This window comes from Myotis daubentonii, chromosome 8 (genome assembly GCF_963259705.1).
Source record: "Myotis daubentonii chromosome 8, mMyoDau2.1, whole genome shotgun sequence".
Classification (NCBI taxonomy): Eukaryota; Metazoa; Chordata; class Mammalia; order Chiroptera; family Vespertilionidae; genus Myotis; species Myotis daubentonii.
Window position 1 is genome coordinate 16,792,667 of NC_081847.1, and position 19,174 is coordinate 16,811,840.

Consider the following 19,174-nt stretch of genomic DNA (forward strand, 5'->3'; position numbering starts at 1 on the left):
GATAAGACTGGTGGGCATGGGTGACAGAGATGGTGTGAAGGACAACTTAATTAAAGATAAGGAGGTCAGGCAGCATCTAGATAAATGTTGAAATCTGTGCTCGTTATGGAGAGAACGCAGTGAGCCAAGCCCTGAAATCTATAGAGCATGCTGTGGTGAGTGAAAGACTGTGTGCGACTCGGGTTGGTGGGACTAGGTGATAGATTGATGGTGTGAGCAGCACAGAGCATTTTGTGTAAGGAGAAGCTCCAGAATGGTCTGGATATTGCAGTGTGAGAGCAGGGAGAACCGACCTCATTTTAGGCCAAGTGGTATGGGGGTGTGGAAGGAAATGGAAGACTTACCTGAGAGTCTGCAAGGAAGCAAAGTCCTCCTCAGGAGAATGCCAGGTTTCAGGTAGAGTCAGAAGGGGAAGGGAACCTTTAGAGACATGGTGGAAAAGAGGGGATATGATATTTATTTTATACAAGAGGCCCGGTGCATGAAATTCATGCACTTGGGGGGGGGTGGTCCCTCAGCCTGGCCTGCGCCCTCTCACAGTTCAGGAGCCCTTGGGGGATGTCCGACTGCTGGCTTAGGCTTGCTCCTAGGCCTAAGCTGGCTGTCGGATATCCTTAGCACTGCCGCGGAGGCTGGAGAGGCTCCTGCCACCACCGCTGTACTCGCCAGCCTTGAGCCCGGCTTCTGGCTGAGCGGCGCTCTCCCTGTGGGAGTGCACTGACCACCAGGGGCAGCTCCTGCATTGAGCCTCTGCCTCCTAGTGGTCAGTGTGTGCCATAGCGACTGGTCATTCTCCCATTTGGTCGATTTGCATATTAGGCTTTTATTATATAGGACTAGCATTTTTCTAATACTGACTGACACTTAAAGGGCTTTGCATATTCTCATTTTATCATCACTACAATCACCACTGTTAGCCCCATTTTTCAGATGAGGAAATTGAGGTATAGGGCGTTTCAATAACTTGCCCAAGGTCCTATAGCTTCTGGACTTTAACATAGGGGGTATGCTCCAAAGGTTTTGCCCTCAACTTTTGCTATTCCCTTTCAGCTAGATGTGAAGAAATAATTGTCAATGAAGTTTTGCTGAACAAATGTGTGGGGCAGGGTAGATTTTGGTATGGAATATAGAAGATAATTTTTGAGATATAATGGGAAAATAATAGAACGTTCCCTGCGGCGGCTGCGGATGAATCTGCTGGGTTTCGGGGTGGTTCCTGGCGACCATGGCCTTCACCCTGTACTCACTGCTGCAGGCGCCCTGCTCTGCGTCAGCGCCATCGCGGTGCTGCAGGAGGAGCGTTTCCTCAAGTGCATTGGGAACAGACCAGGGAATTGGTGGATTCAGAGAGGAGCCAGGAGTTAAATCTCAGCTAATGAACCTTATTCCATCTCTAAGAACCGTAATGAGAGTGCCGTTGGTAATAGTAAACTCAGTTGCAATTGTATTGCTTTTACTAGTACTATTTGGGTGAAGATCAAAGTGGGAAATGGAGACTCAGAAGAAGAGATGCCAGCGGAAGTTATTACTTTGGTTTTTATTGGAAGATGCATGTCTTAGCTGGCTGTCCCTGGACTTGACAAAAATGTAAACATGATAATAAAACCAGAGTCCCTATTTATCTGATTTTTATAAATGTTGCACTTATAGTTTCATTATAAAAAGATCAGATCATCAGAGGTAGTAACTATCCAGGTTTGGAATACATTTGATTGCTGACTGTTAATAGAGGTTTGTGCTATGGTAAAGATTGTTCAAAGGGTAGGACTGTCACGTCTGTGTTTTTAGAGCTTCTTCTCTCACTTCTTAGGGATGACTTTTTTTTAACTTTTGAAATTCCTTGTGACTTAGTTATGAAGCTCAGAGAGTGATCATCCTCCTAGATAAAACTTAAAGGATTTAAGAAACTAATTACTACATATAAAGTGATAAATAGGTAATTGGGATGATTTTATTTTGAACTCTGGTTAAATATTTTGTCTATATTGTCTTGGCTATGAAAAATTCATAGTACTATTGAGGTGCAAAACAGTATGACTTTAAGGAGAATTCTAATTTTGTAAGTCAGATAGTCACTTGGCAATTGTGTTTTTGTTTTAAAATATTTTCATGCATTCCTTATTTTAGTAATTGGTCTGAATGATGAGACCAGATCAGTATATACATATTTTCATTGGTAGAAAAGTATATACCCTTTTTACAATGGTGACTTATTTTTTAAAATCAGCATAAACATTAGCCTCTAAGAGCAATCCTAAACAATCACAGTTATAAACTATACTATGTAAGAAGACTTTATTGTGAAGCATTTACCTGTCCCAAAAGTATTCGTGTTTCCATTTCTTGGAGTAATACACTAAGGAGTGTGAGTTTTTTAATATATATTTTTATTGAATTCAGAAAGGAAGGGAAAGGAAGAGAGAGATAGAAACATCAATGATGAGAGAGAATCATTGATCGGCTGCCTTCTGCACACCCCCTACTGGGGACAGAGTCCACAACCTGGGCATGTGCCTCCGACTGGAATTGAACCCCGGACCCTTGAGTCTGCAGGCCGATGCTCTATCCATTGAGCCAAACCGGCCAGGGCAGGAGTGTGAGTCTTAAGTCTTATTTCCATTGGTCACTAGGGCATTCAGCTGGATAAGTTTTGTTTTGATGTCTTAGACCATTCTGTATTTTACACATCCCATAATACAGTTTTATGTAGAAAGATTGAAACTATGTAAATGTTTTTTCTATAAATTATGGGTTATAATATTTAAAAGGGGTAGAATTGTATCCTTGTTTATAGCACAACGTTGTAAATAAAGTAAAATGTCTAAGTAAAAAAAAAAAGAAACAGTTTGTTGGCTGTTGGTGGTAAAGAAGAATGAGAAATTAAAGGAAATTTCTTAAATTCAGGAATGGCATTGGCTGGAGTTGCTCAATGGTTAGAACATTGGCCCCATGCACTGTAGGGTCCTGGGTTTGATTCCCCGTCAATGACACGTACCTGGGTTGCAGGTTTGATACCCAGTCCTGGTCAGGGCGCATGTGAGAGGCAACCAATTGATGTATCTCTCACATTAATGTTTCTTTCTCCTCTTTCTGTTTCTCTCTCTCCCTCCTCCTTCCTTCTCTTCCACTCCCTCTGAAAAAAAAAAAAGATAAAAATTAATGGGAAAAATATCCTCTGGTGAGGATTAACAAAAAATAAATAAATGAATGAATGAAAGAATAAATAAATAAATAAATAAATAAATAAATAAATAAATAAATAAATAAAGGAATGACCTCTAGCTCTATAAAGATATCTGCTGGTTATTTCTCTGGTTAGTATGAACGTACTTCTCTGAGTTTTGTGATTATAATAAGGCAATCTGTTAGTGTGTGTCAAACACACTGAAAGTCATCACCTCAAAGGCAGTTTACAATCTGGGCTCTGTAGTTCAGGACTTGTCCTCCTGTCTTCCTTACTGGCCCTCACGAGTGGGGAGATTACCATAAGCTCCTTCTTGGTAATCAGCAGTTCCCATCTTCAATGCCACTCTGTTTCTTCTTGTTTCTTACCTGTCTTGTTACCTTTCTGCTCTTTTTCATCTGGCTCTTCTGCACATCCCCAAGGTAATGACTTATTTCTTTGTATTTCTGACTTGATGTATACTTTTGATTTATTTCTATTTATCTCTGAGGCCTTAGTGTAGCTCCGGTTTGAGTTAAAAGACCTGCACAGGAGTTCTGCCCACATCCCTGACTGGCTCTGTTACCTTGGGCAGGTCACATAGGATCCTGAACCTGAGGTTTCTTTATCTTGATCAGATCTGTCCCATCTCTCTCACAGGGTTGTGGTGAGGATCAAATAAAAGTATCTTTTAAAACATAAGTGTGTAGCATTATTAATGTTCACATCCTCCCAAATGGCCTTGTTCACTCCCTGCCTAGATGCCCTGCATAAGCTTTGGTCATGGTGCTTTTTTTGTTACATGTTTGTTTACCTGTGTACCCTTGAAGGCCTTACATCTTATTCTCTTTAAAATTTCTAGCACTTGGCTTAGAGGTAGTTGGTATGGATATAGGCTTAATAATGTTTGAACAAGTGGGTAAAGAATGTCTGTCTAGCACAGCCAGTGTGGCTCAGTGATTGAGTGTTGATCCATGAACCAGGAGGTAACAGTTTGATTCCCAGTCAGGGCACATGCCCTGGTTGTGGGCTCAATCTCCAGTAGGGGGTGTGCAGAACGATTATTTCCTCTCATTATTGATGTTTCTATCTCTCTCTCCCTCTCCCTTCCTCTTTCTCTGAAGTCAATAAAAACATATATATATATATATACATATACATATATATATATATATATATATATATACATATACATATATATATATGAATGTCTCTCTAAAGGAACATACTCTTTATGGTCATACTCTTTCTGAACAGAGTCTTCCTATGATAGCTCTATACTTCTTGAAGGTAGCCTTGTTAAAAAGCAGTCTTTCAATACTTTCTTATGTTCCCATTTGCAGGATGCCAAATTCCAGTGCCTATGGTTGCCTTCCCAAGATCTTTACACATATTCATCTGATGAGTCTTGTTTTTGTTTTTTTTAAATAAGGCAAATCAATAAATCATTCTAGATTTTGAATTAGAGATAGAAAATATTTTATATTTTTTGTTACTCATTTAACTAAATATGTTGAGTATCCTTTGGGCACCAAGCTCTGTTCCTTGGGCTGGGAATACAGTAGTGAACAAAACAAGTGATGTACCTGCTCTTAAGCAGCTTCTAATCCAGTAGAGTGATGACCAATGAAGAAGTAAATGAATAAATAAGATAATTTAAACTAATCTTAAGTGCTGTAGGGGGAAACATGTGAAAAAGCCTCCTAGACCAATGAGGAGTTCCCACACATGGAAATAAACTGAGTGCATTACATGTGTTATGCTCTTACTTTCACTGTGGATTGGGTTACTTTCAAGGGATCTGAATGTCTTGTTAGGTGAAGCCCAGCATCATTCATACCTCATGGAAGTGGCTGTTACTTGGGCTTTTGGCTTGATGAGAACATCTCAGTCTATAAGAGGGTTCCTCAACCTTAATGAGGACCCTCTTTGTTCAGGTTGCTGATATTTGGGTGTCCTTGAGGGACCAAGGGAGGCCCTGAGAAGCTGGGGGAGTTGTTGACCATCCAGTAACCTTTCTGTACCATCTTGTTGCATCAATGCGCCCACATCCTCAATGCCAGGGAAATTGCTTGCATTCTCTGTCTGAGGCCTTTTGGTGGTGAGCAGTCGGGTATCCATCTATTGCAGAGTCTATGAAGAAGAAGATGGGGTGATAGGATGAAATGTGAAGAGTGAACTATGGGGACACTTTGTTAGTTTGTGTGATTCCAGTACTGAGGGATGCAAAGGAATGAGCTTTATGAAGATCTATGTGTGGAGGCAACATACTAGATGCTCCCCAACTGGGGAACACATTTGGGAGTTTGAGGAATGGAAAAAAGTCACTGGCTAGAGCAAGCATGTCAAACTCGAAGGCTAACAAGGGCCAAATAAACAAGGTTTAAGTCTATGTGGGCTGCAAAAAAACAAAAGCTTCAATTTTCATAGAAATGTAGGTTTATTTCGATAGAGACATGCTGAATACAATGGGCTGAAATAAATGAGTAATCATTAACATAAAATAATAGAACATTTTAATAAAAATTAATGTTTTTTTTCTTGAACATTAACTTACCAGACACTGATTAATAAGTGTAATGCAAATCAACCTATTTTTCTTGTTCTCTGAAAGTGAAATATTTCCTGTTGTGCACACCAAACAAGTCAGTACAAGACTAATGACATGGCAATCAGCTGCTAAAATATTCACTGCTAGTATTAGTGGAGAGAAATGGTGCGCCTTTGGGTAAGGGAAATGAATGCAACACGATTATAGTAATCAGTCATTAGCGAATGTTGTAGTTCGTTATTAATAATTATAACAGGATATTGTAAAAATTAAGTTATGAAATTTTTACTAAAACATTTCTTACGTACCATTATATGGCTGGGCTGCAAAAATATTCGTTGCGGGCCACGAGTTTGACATGCTTGTTCTAGCTGGTCTGTAAATGCTGAGCCTGAACAGCTCTGATCTTCTTGACCCCAGTCTCCTGCAGGGGTCGGCCCGTGGGGGAGATGCCCAAGCCCATGCAGATGGATGGAAATACTATTTTGTTTTTGTTTTGTTTTGTCTTATAAGGGGTTAAAAGTAGTTTTTACATTTCTTTCATTTCTGAAGTTTTTTGTGTGTATGAATTCTGATAATTGTATAGGTTATTGTCATAAATGGAAACTTTTTCTTTTCAGATAATATGGATGCAAGTGAACTCAAGCAGTTTTTTGAGACCAACTATTCTCAGATATATTTCATCTTCTATGAAAATTTTATAACACTGGAAAATAGTTTGAAATTAAAAGGTAAGCATTTCTACAAGTTTTTTTTTATATACAATTTTTTTTTAATGTTCAGGTTTTCTTACATCTCAAACTCAGACTGCTGAAAGCTGCACTCATCCTCTTACCTCCCCAACCTGTCTCCCCTGACCCTATCCCTAACCTTCCAGGGTCCCACTGCTGTAATGACAGCTCATGAACTAGACCAGGGGTGGGCAAACTTTTTGACTCGAGGGCCACAATGGGTTCTTAAACTGGACCGGAGGGCCGGAACAAAAGCATGGATGGAGTGTTTGTGTGAACTAATATAAATTCAAAGTAAACATCATTACATAAAAGGGTACGGTCTTGTTTTTTTGTTTTTTTTTAGTTTTACTCATTTCAAACGGGCCGGATGCGGCCCGCAGGCCATAGTTTGCCCACGGCTGAACTAGACTCAACATCCTGAACACATCTTTGACTTCTCACTCTTGCATCCCTTTTCCTTATATCCATGAAGTGCCTGTGGGACACCCAGGTATAGGTTCTTGCTGGGCAGTAAAAACACAGGGACTGGAGCTTGGGAAGGAGAGGCACGACCATGCTGTTGTAGAGAAAGAATGGCAGTCAGGGATTTGGGGTAATTTCTTCTTTTATGGGGCAAAGAGGAAAGATAAAGGAGTAGTGGGTGAGGGGAGGGGTGCCAGGAAAGTTTTTTTGTCACAGATGCCCAGAGAAGAGATGCAAAAAGGTGAGTAGCAGCAGGACTAGGAAATGATAGCACAGCGAAGAGGCTGTCACTGACTAGTGACAGAAAAGTTCTAGCAGAATAGTGGGAGCAGAATCCGAACAGAGAAATGGAGTAGCTGGGTGGTGAGACCATGAAGGCTTCAGGTGAGAATACCGCTTTTGATGAAGACAGAGGATTATATCTCAGGAGTAGCTTGGTCATGGGGAGGTTTTAAAGGATGCATTTGCTTGTTGGCAGGCTGAGGAAAGGGAGATTAGGAGTGGTGCGAGGTAATGGGGGAAGTGGGTTGAGACAGGGGCAGGTATAAAGAGGACATGGAGAGGAGTGTATAGATGCCCTGATTGCTTCTGTAAAACCAGAGGCAAATGTCAAGCATGGAGGGGAAGGAATTTGGGGCGAGGCACTGTGGTGGTCCCTGACATATAGCAGATGGCTCAGAGTCTTACAGAATGTTCCAGGCTCTAGTGCAGCCGTGGGCAAACTACGGCCCGAGGGCCGGATCCGGCCCGTTTGAAATGAATAAAACTAAAAAAAAAAAAGACTGTACCCTTTTATGTAATGATGTTTACTTTGAATTTATATTAGTTCACACAAACACTCCATCCATGCTTTTGTTCCGGCCCTCTGGTCCAGTTTAAGAACTCATTGTGGCCCTCGAGTCAAAAAGTTTGCCCACCCCTGCTCTAGTGGGTCATCAGACATGGGCATGCATGTGCCCAGATATCAAGTATTTGTTTTTGTTTTTCAATGAATTGCTCTTTTCCACCCCCCCCCCCCCCACACTGTGATTTATAAATTGATATAAATCTTGAACTTAAAATTATTTTTTCCTCAAATTGGTAGATATATCAAATATGGAATAATCTAGTTTTCTAGCTTTGCTCCACTTTCTTTTCATAGGTGTGTGGAGGAGAATCGTGTAATATTATGTGCAATCAAAATAGCAATGGAAAAAATTAAAATTTCATATCTTAAAAAGAAACACCCTACAACCTAATAACCCCATTCTAAAGGGTCCTTCTTCCTTCCCTACTCCCCTTTTTGCTTTCTCTATCTTTTTAGAGAAATATAGCTGTTCAACAATGTATCAGTTAGTTTGTGCTGCATAGCAAACCATCCCTAAATCGAGTGCCATAACATAACAGCTAGTCATTTACCTACGATTTTCTGGGTCTGCTGGACAGTTCTTCTGGTTTAGGCCAGCTCATGCCTCTGATATCAGCTTATGGTTGGCAAGCTATTGACCATGTTGCCTTAGTTCTCCTGCATGTTGCCCCTCTTCTCCAGCTACAGGCTGTCTTGGGCTTCTTTAGATGGTGGTCTTAGGGTTCCCAGCTCAGGAAGTGTTTTCAAGTTTGTGCTTGCCTCACATTTGCTAATATCTATCTGGCATTGGCTAGAGCAAGTCACATGGAGAAATAGACATTTTTTGATGGGAAGGGAAAAACTCTCCATTTTTCCAGTCTACTGCAAAGAATCATAACAAAGAACCAATAAAAACAGGGTGAGGTTTTAAAGTTTCTTGCTTTTAGTACAACCCGTGTTTTTTACTAGAGTGCAGGAAAAAAGTTGTATCAAAACAAAAGAATCAAGGGAAGTGTTTACTAGGAATAATGAACTCATCTTGTGATAACTTCGGCCTTCCAGTTATTCAGGCCAGATCCTGAGTTACTGCCTCGATCTTCAAAATACATCAGGATCCTTGGCCTCTTCTCAGGGCCTTCTTTCAATCGCCTTTCTTCCTCACCATTCCAAACCGGCTCAGCCATAGGACCTTGCATTGTCCAATCCCTCTATTTGAAAAACATTTCCCCTTAATTTTTTACCCCCAAATGTTCATGTGGCTCGCTCCTTACCTCTTTCATAGCTTTACTCAGATGCACCTTATCAGCAAGGTGTTCCCTGACTTCACTAGTCAAAATTGCATACCACCTTTTTTGGCACTCCCCATCTGCCTTTCTTATTGATTGTCTTACTTATTCGTAAGCTTCCTTAGGGGTGTTCTTTTTTGTTCACTTCTGTATCCTCAGTTCCTGGAATAATCCCTGACATAGAGACATTCTTTAGTATTCATTCAGTGAGTAAATGATGTTACTTAATAGAGCTGTGGGGCCCTAGCTGGTTTGGCTCAGTGGATAGAGCGTCGGCCTGCAGACCTAAAGATCCTGGGTTCGATTCTGGTCAAGGGCACGTACCTTGGTTGCAGGCTCCTCCCTGGCCCCGGCCCTGGTCAGGGCTCATGCAGGAGGCAACCAGTCAATGTGTTTCTCTCACATTGATATTTCTCTCTGTCTTACCCTCTCTCTTTCACTTTCTCTAAAAATCAATGGAAAAATATCCTCGGGTGAGGATTTAAAAAAAGCAAACAAAAACATAGAACTGTGGGGATTCAGTTAGATCAGGGGTCCACAACGTACAACTGCTGCTTGTTTTTATAAATCAAGATTCCTTGGACACAGCCATACCCATTCATTTATGTATTGTCAATGGCTGCTTTTGCATTATAACAGCAGAGTGAGTGGTTGCAAGAGAGGCCTGAAAAGCCTAAACTATTTATTATCAGGACCTTTACAGAAAAAGTTAGATGGTGTATGCTAAGCAGTTAGCACAGTGCTTGGTACATAGGTTGGACAATAAATGCTAACTACTGCTGTAGTTGTTATGATTTTTATTATTGTTATTATCAAAAGGACTGTGTGCAGTTGCTTAAAGAGATATATGAGTTTTTATAGTTACTACTACTCTATGCCTGTTCATTTCACAAAATTAGAAGTATTTCTATGTTTTTTTTTACTGTGCATTCTATCATAATTTGACCTCATAAGTAGCTAACTGAGAAATGAATAAATTACCTGTCAAGGGTTGATAACAACTGGGAAAACATGGAAGCTGTGTTTAAGGATCAGCTTTGCTAGAAGTGGGCCTAGGCCGTCTGGCTTGGTGGTCCATCTGCATTCCTAACACGGGCACGACTTCCCGGTATGATTTGAAAAAGTAAATGTATGTTGATGCTTAAATGTTTTAAGATACCTTTTAACATGTTTTTAATATCCTAAAATGTACACATTGTCATGACAACTAATTTTTTAATATATTCCAGGGAATAATAAGTCACAAAGGGAGGAGCTGGACTCTATTCTCTTTCTTTTTGAAGTAAGTGTTTGTTAATTCATTTAGCTTTTAAGATTCTTGTAGAAAATATGTTATTTTAGATCTTCAGTTTCACTTGAAGACAAATAAAATTGTTGGACATGTATCCCCTCCCTCCCTTCTTCCCTCTCTCCCTCCCCACCCTTCCTTCCTCCCTCCCTTCCTTCCACTTTTACAAACAATGCTGCAAAGAATGTTCTTGTGATTTTTTTTCTTATTGCAAGCATGTGGGAGAATTTTTCTGTGTGGTTACCTAGACATGAAATTATTAGATGGAAATGTATGCACATTTTAAATACTGATATTGCCAAATTGCTTTTTAAAAAGGTCATATAAACTTATATGTAAACTTATATGTAAGTCTTACGTAAATTTCCTAACCAACACTGGAGATGATTTGTCTTTTTCATATATGTAAATTGACATGTAAAAACACACTGTTTTTAATATATATTTTCCTGACTACTAGTGAGGTAGCAATCTTTGTGTGTGTCTCTGTGTCCATGTGTGTCCATCATATATTCTCTTCAAAGTTGAAACAGCATTTGGGTTTGATTTTTGATCTCACATGCTTTTTTGTCCAAATGTATTAGACAGGCGGCCAGATTATTGGTACCTTGAGAACTATACCAGAACCAAATTATACCAAAATATAGGTTCTGCAAGTTAATTGTTGATTATCTAGAAGTTATTCAGGATTTGAAGATACTTGTGCTTAGGTTAGTGTGTGTTTGCTGGAGAGCTGGCTGGAGAGGGAGGCCAGTGGAGGAAGGCTCTTCATGGACTTTCTGGGTTTGTGGACTAAAACAGAGATGGAAATCTCCAGCCTGGGGCTTAGCTCATGGCTGTTGCTCAAAACTGTGGCTCCCCTTTCTCTCCTTTGAGGGCTGTACTCATTCCTCAGAGTAACAGACATTCATTCACCTCATATTCGGTGGTTATTGTGTTTCCTGTGGCAACCCTTCTGTGAATGAAATCTGTGTAGAGTCGTAAGATGTGCAAGGCAGTTCAGGGGTGGCAGCTCCAACTTTATTTTAAAGTTGCTTCGTTTATATTATTTCTTCTACAGCTTAAAATATGTATCTACTGACTACCATTGTTTAATTAATATAAATTATTTATGTAATAGCTGATGCATTTACTAAAGAATTTATAACATGCACATTTGAAGCATAATGATCAAGCCCATACTTTTGAGCCCCTCACCTCCCCCAGTTTAGATGCTCTTCCTTGATCCCATCCTTTCTTTCCCCTAAAGGCAACCACTCCCATGCATTTTTTCATTCCCTTTCTTTTTAAAGAATGATTTTACCACAAGAATTTCTATCCCTCAACGATGTATCGTGTAGTTTTGTTTGATTTTGAGTGTGATAAAATGGTCTCATATGGTACACAATCATCTTTGGCTTGCCTTTTGCATTCAACATTATTTCTAAGATGTTAGAAAGAAGGCAAGCCCCCAAACCAGGGGTCCTGGCAGAACAGAAAGGAGCCAGACAGCAAGGCAAATACCCTCACTTCTGCAGGAGGGTGTGCAGCCAACACAGGGTCCAGTAGACACGCATACTGAGCAGGCAGTCTCCTGGGAGGGAGCGGGGGTGGGGGTGGGGGTGAGAGGGCGGGAGGGATTATTCCTGACTCACACCATCTGTCTCTCACTCTTTATTGGTTAGAGTTTAGGCTCACATTCTTGTGCAATTGGTTAATATAAAGGAAAAAGGGAGGGGTTGATCTTTGCTGTTTCAAAATGGCGGCTGCCTAAACTCTCTTGACAGAAAAGATTACTTGTTTATTCTCACAAAGATTAATTCATGTTTCTGAATTTAGTTCTAGTTCATTCATTCCATTCCCACTGGATTAAATGAATATATAGGATTTTTTAATTCCAACATTTTGTCTATAGATTTTTTGTTTTGTTTTCTTGGTAGATAGAATGTCGGTGAATAATGACAAGCTTGCTGGTTAGTTTGTCTTACTGCACTGGCTCTCCAGTACATTGATAAATAGACATGATAAAGGTGGTCATTCTGTTTCTGATTTAAAGAGTTTCATTAACATTTCATCATTAAGAATAATGTTTTCTGTACATTTTTGGTTAGGTACTTTGTCAGGTTAAGGACATTTGTTTCTATTCCTAGTTTGGTAAGATTTATAAAAAAATCATAGATGGGTTTTGAAGTTTTTGAATGTTTTTTTTTCTTCATTGTTGTGATAGCATGATGATTTCTTCATGAATATTAATGTGATGAATATAGTTCAGAATTTTTGGGAGGCTGATATTTTGTTTGCATTTTTAGATCTATGTTCACAACTGAGGTTGGCTTAAACTCTCCCTTCCTCATCCTGTTTATGAATGATCCTGTGGTAAAGGTTATAGAGCCTGTTGTAAAGCATTTCTTCTTGTTTTTAAATCCTCACCTGAGGATATTTTTTCCACTGATTTCTAGAGAGAGAGAGTGGAAGGGAGGGAGGCGAGATTGAGAGAGAGAAACAGAGAGAGGGGGAGAGAGAGAGAGAGAAACATCACTCAGACAGACACATTGATTGGTTGCCTCCCACACACGCCCCAACCAGGGTGGGGATCAACCTGAAACCTAGGTGCGTTCCCTTGACTAGGAATTGAACCTGTGACCTTTGGTGCATGGAGGTTGGGGAGCTCCCCCCAGGATGCTGTAACCACTGAACAACCGGCCAGGGCCATTTCTTCTTTTTTTTTTTCTGTAAAATAGTTTGTATAAAATTGCAATGGTCTGTTCCTGGAGTCTTTTTAGTCTTTTCTAGAAAAGCCATGTGAAACTGTTGCATTTTGTTGTTGTTGTTGTTTTAATGGAAATATTTTAACCTCTCATTTAATTTCTTTAATAGTTTTAGTATTATTTTAGTATTCTAGTTTTTTATTTTTTCTTGATTCTGGTTTGATAAATTACGTATTTTTCTAAGAATTTGTTCTTATCGAAGTTTCCAGTTATTTGCATGATCCTTCTTTTAGGGGCATAATCTCTTCGGTTTGATCTACTCTAGATTAATCTTCAGTGTCTTCAAACAGTTGTTATTGATAGTAGACACATTATTATCAGTAGTAGTACCGGTAGCAGTAGCAGTAAAAGTATTCGTGTTACACTTTACAGGTGTAATTTTATTATATCCTCTAGTTGCCATTGTAACAGTTTTAAACTCTGCTGTTCAGTTGTTCCTTTAAATGCCTTTTCTCTCTGGCTTCTCTTACAGTCTTTTTCCTAATCTTTGGTGTTCTGCAGTTTTACCACAAAATGTCTAGATGAAGATTTCTTATTTTGCTTGGTACATATGTAATTCCGTATTTCTGAATTTAAGTCTTTTGTAATTTCTGTAAAATTCTCAGCTACTGTATTCTCAAGTATTGACTCTTTTCTATTCTTTCTGGCCATACTTCTAGGATTCTTATTTAAAACTAGTGGCCCAGTGCACAAAATTCGTGCACGGGGGAGGGGATGTTCCTCAGCCCGGCCTGCGCCCTCTCCAATTTGGGACCCCTCAGGGGACCGGGCCTAAACCGGCAGTTGGACATCCCTCTCGCAATCCGGAACTGCTGCCTCCTAACTGCTCACCCGCCTGCCTGCCTGCCTGATTGCCCCTAACCACTCTGCCTGCTGGCCTGCTCGCCCCCACCTTCCCTCCCCACTGGCCTGCTCATCCCCAACTGCCCCCCTGCTGGCCTGCTCACCCCAAACTGCCCCCCGCTGTCCTGATCACCTCCAACTGACCCCCACTTATGGTCTGCTTGCCCCCAACTGGCCCCCCTGCTGGTCTGCTTACCTCCAACGGCCCCGACCCCCACCAGCCTGATCACCCACAACTGCCCTCCCCTCTTGGCCTCTAACCGCCTCTACCTTGGCCCCGCCACCATGACTTTGTCCAGAAGAACGTCCGGAAGGTCTCCTGGAAGGTCTCCCAGTCTAATTAGCATATTACCCTTTTATTAGTATAGATTCTTGATCTGTCTTCCATATCTCTTAAGCTTGCTTTTATCCTCTCTTCCCTCTATCTCAGCGGTTCTCAACCTGTGGGTCGCGACCCCTTTGGGGGTCGAACGACCCTTTCACAAGGGTCGCCTAAGACCATTGGAAAACACATATATAATTACATATTGTTTTTGTGAATAATCACTATGCTTTAATTATGCTCAATTTGTAACAATGAAATTGGGGGTCACCACAACATGAGGAACTGTATTAAAGCGTTGCGGCATTAGGAAGGTTGAGAACCACTGCTCCATCTCCTGGTCTTGAATTCTGGGTAATTTCTTCAGTTCTCTCTTCCAGTGCACTAACTCTCTTCATTTGGGTCTAATCTGTTGCTTAAACATTCTATTGAGTTTTAAATTTCAGTGATTCTTTCTCCTGTTTTAACTTCTTTTGGTTTGGAATTCATATGTGGCTGGTTGCTTTTTTTTTTTTTAATATATTTTATTGATTTTTTACAGAGAGGAAGGGAGAGAGATAGAGAGTTAGAAACATCGATGAGAGAGAAACATCGATCAGCTGCCTCCTGCACATCTCCTACTGGGGATGTGCCCGCAACCCAGGTACGTGCCCTTGACCGGAATCGAACCTGGGACCTTTCAGTCCGCAGGCCGACGCTCTATCCACTGAGCCAAACCGGTTTTGGCAAGCTGGTTGCTTTTGATAGTCTCTTGATCCTTGTTCACTTTCAGACATCTTTTATTTTCTTAAACATTTAACATGCAAAATTAAATGTCTGTATCTAATCATTCTAATATCTGAAATTGTCTAAATTTGTTGCTTATTCTGCTGTCTCTCATAGTGGCTTCTTTTTTTGAATGTTTTGTGATGTGATTTTGAAGTCAGATTTAATCATGTAGATGTAATCTTTTTTAATACTTTTTTTTTTCCTGGAGGGTTTTGTCTTGGCTTTTGCCAGAAGTCTGGGAGTGCTCTTGATTGGGATCACTGTTGCTCCATTTGAGGGTTCTGGTTTATTAATGGAATCTCAGGTTCAGCTCCTCAAACTTCCCATGTGGTGGGAACTGGGATCTGGAGGGCACAGACACCTATGGATTCTACTGTGGAATTTTATTAGCTCTGGCACCCTGCGCTGTTTTTCTTGAGCTTGTTGCTTACAGATCAAGTTTTGGTTCACTTTCCTTTTGCCACCTTTCTTCTTCCCTTCTGCTTTGTCTCCTACTATTTTTTAAGTTAGTTTCCCTATGTCCTTCAAAACCTAGAAATGTTTTGAGAATTGCACTTGCTGTCACCGATCTCAGGTCTAGTTGTTCTCCAACAGGATAGTCCATCAGAGACCCTTGTCCTATACCTCCCACAGAGGAAGTTTCAATGCCTTCTCCTCGTGTCCAGAAATTCTAGATTAGGGAGGGCGTCATTACAGATGCATTACCAACTACAGAGGATTAGTTGCCTATATAATAGTGTTATGTTGTAAATCAGAAGACACCTTAATCAAGAAGCCAAATTTATTTGGAGTCCTGTTCATTTTTGCTTTCACTAGCTCTAGCGGGCCCAGAGGAACTCTTGCTTCTCAAATTCTGGGGCCCAATATGGTGGAAGTCTTTTCAATTTATATGTTTTCAGCTCTTTGTTTTCCAAATTTGGAATGAGACTTCCAGACCTTCTGAGAAAAAGTCCTGTTTGCTGGGACAGGGCCATGAGACCATATCTCAAGGCCTGGCCTGGCGCCAGCACTGACAACTCTGTCTGGGGCAGAGTTTATGGCATCTCTGGAATAGGAGTAGTCTTATTTTTCCCTATTATTTAAGCAAGCAAATGTTTACAGAGCCAGAATATCAGGGTTAAAATTTTAAACAGCAGTTTTTACCCAAGATGGAGGTTACTATGCTTCAATAGAACAAACATTTTATCAAAGCTCATAAGATTCTCATTTTGCCTAGTAAATGGGAGTGAACAATGAACCTGCATTATTTTTGTTTATCCTTATATTCTCTGTCTCTGGCTTTAGAAGGTAATTTTGAATCATTAATGCTAAAAATTAAGTAACTTCATAGCTACTTTCTATAAGTTAGTGCTGTGTAAAGAGATGGGTTATTAGGATTTGGAAGTAAATACTTATCAAGGTGTGCATAACTGGGAAAATCTTTCTGTTAAATCACAGAAGGGATACTGTATAAAGATACTTATAAAAATAAGAAATGGATTGGAAGAAAGCATAAAGTTAAGAAGGCACTGCCAGTGTAAGAAACATTCAAACTTGTAGAGAATTTTTGTGAGTTTATTTGAGCCAAACTGAGGACAATTGCTGGGAAGTAAAACCTCAGTGGATTGAGATAATGCTCCAGAGAAAGGCAGTTATGCATCTTATTTTATACATTACAATCCAAAGAGAAGACTTAGGTGGGTTACATGAAATCCATTAGTGATTGTTTAGTGAGGCAGGAGAAGGAAAAGGAGTGGGGGGGACCGCCTAGGGTTGGGTAAAAAATAAAACGATAGACACATACTTCCTTTACATAGATGAATACAGGATAGTTAACAGTCAACAATGAACACAGTAGCAATGAGGTGACTTGGTGCCTGTGCTTTGAGGGGATGGGGCGGAGGGACGTTCTAAAGGTATGTTATGGCAGATGCAAAAAGACAATAGACATGTTCCATTAAGGGAAAGATTGACTTCTTTCTGTTAGGGATAAAATAATGCCTTAGGTCATGACTACCTGCCATGAACTGCTTTTAGTTGAAAAGTTTTAATTTTAGACAATCTTATGTGGTTACTTTAGGTCTCTGAGTTTGTAAGGCCACTGTGCAGGCCTCCCCTGAGCTTGTAAGGTTTAGCAGGTGGCCCCACTTCGTCCACAGCATGAAAGAAGAGCATGTAAGGATACCTGCTGTCTGCCTTTGTAAGTCAGGGGCAATCTGGAAGGGAGCCTTTGAAAAAGGAAACAGTAGTTTTTAGATGTGGGAGATACCGGAGACATTACAGTGCTCTGATAGAGCAAGTGATGTGCAGTCAAGGCTGCCAGGCCAGTTCAAGTTGCAGTTTCAGGCAGTGAGCAGACCTTTCTGTTGCCTTTGTCTCCAGTGGGAGCATTTGTACCCCTTGGAAGTTGACCTCCAGCCATCTTTGCTCCTGGCTTCAAATCTGTATATCGCTTAATGTTTCTGTTGTAGCTGGTTCGTGGAGATGTTAGTCACATTTTGTATTGAGGTTATGACTGTCTAATTTTACTCTTTTTTGAAAACATTTTATCTGTCATTGCTATGTGTTTCAAATGGGAGTGGGGGACTCCATAAAATGAATTTACATTGTCACCTTGATAGAATGTAAATGTTTTACATGGGCCATCCTATTTAATCCCTTCCATCTTAAGTAGATTCTGTCTTGCCAGTTTTTATGGATAAAAGAATAGGACCTTTGCGGTTTGAAGTGACTTGTCCAACATTGTACCAGTATCAAGTGCTACAAAGAGATATAACCTCTGTCCAACTCTAGAACCTATTTCTTTAATTTACTACTGAAACCAGACAATGAATGGGTCTGTGCTGCCTGTCACTACTTGAGCCAATTCAACAAAGAGAGGATTGAATCATATATATCATATATGATCATTTATTCCAATACTGCCAGCATTATGGGAGAGCAGCAGGTCATCCACGAAAATCTGCACTGCAACTCCCCATAAGCCAGCTGCTTATATTGGTTAGGACAAAGATTACATGGGGAAGCAGGGGTAGGACTCCATTGTTTGGGCAACAAGGTTGTTAATCTTTCCATGTTAGTAGGCAGTTCTTGAATGAGAATGGACCGCATTCCAAGGTTAACTGCCAGGTCCAAGGTTGAGGGTAAGGGAGAGTACAACTCCCAGCCAGGTTAGAATGTCCTTTCTTTAATCACAGCAAGGCAATCACAGCTAACAGAGTATGATTAATATTTCTTATAACTATAGCTAGTCCCCAATATTCTATGTTTGCTCCTAAGAATACCATGATGCCTATTTCTTAGGAGTCTTGATATTCTCCTGCTTCTCAAGCTCTATTGCACAGGCCATCTACACTAGCACACACCTGTTCTTTATTATACACGTTTATTGAGTACCTACTATGTGTCAGTCACACTTCTAGGTGCTGGAGTGATGGCAGTGGGCAAGACAGAACCCCCTGCCCTCATGGAGCATATGTTAAATTTCCTGGTAAACTGAAGAGTCCACTTATAAGAATGGACGTATGTCAGAGTTCTAGTAATGACCTTTGGAGTCATAGAAAATTCTGAATGTGACTCTTGGTGGTGGCCCTTGAGGTGGCTACCTGCAAAGGGGAAAGGAGGATTGGTGTAGAAATATTAGGCACCTGGTGAATGGGCTTCAAGTTCAAATAATTCACTTGACTTTGAGAACTTTCTGGATTCTGCAGATGAGGGGTTATTTTCATAGTACATGGATTTGTTGTAACCAGGTTTGGTAAGATACACAGACACGAAAATGATTGGTGTGAAGGAAGAAGTGTTTATTCTACTCACAGTTCCCTAGTAGCAGGAAGCATGCCATGCCCTGTTAGGGCTATACAGAGAAGCACCATGGTTGAGTAGGCAGAGGGGAACTGAGGGTAGGAACCTTTATTGTGGTTTTTTTTTTTCAGGAAGGAATGGGCAAGGTAAGGCAAGCAAGCTAATAAAGCAGGCTTAGGAGGGGATAGTTTGAATAATTTTGGCAGGCTCTAGGTTGTAGGATGATCCCTAGGTGTTCAGTGTTTGGTCCTTGGGTGATTTGGGCAGGGGGCTAGTGTCCCAGAGTGTGAGAGCCCATAAAAGGAGGTGGGTATAGATTTGGGATTGGTTGGTTGGTTGGAATATGCTGGCAGGTACTATCTCTAGCAATTAGCTAATGAAGGAGAGACAGTCTTTCCTAG

General features: G+C 40.5%; 1 protein-coding gene and 1 pseudogene across 5 annotated transcripts in view; both read left to right on the forward strand.

Moving 5' to 3' along the window:
- The window catches only part of RALGAPA2 (Ral GTPase activating protein catalytic subunit alpha 2), a 295,521-nt gene that overhangs the window by 16,476 nt on the left and 259,871 nt on the right, over positions 1-19,174 (forward strand). For all 5 annotated transcript variants that reach the window (XM_059705412.1, XM_059705417.1, XM_059705413.1 and 2 more), the window contains exons 2-3: positions 6,335-6,445; positions 10,252-10,304. In XM_059705412.1, the coding sequence (XP_059561395.1) occupies positions 6,335-6,445; positions 10,252-10,304 (164 nt within the window). The remainder of the gene's footprint in view (positions 1-6,334; positions 6,446-10,251; positions 10,305-19,174) is intronic.
- Positions 980-1,748, forward strand: LOC132239301 (immediate early response 3-interacting protein 1-like; annotated as a pseudogene).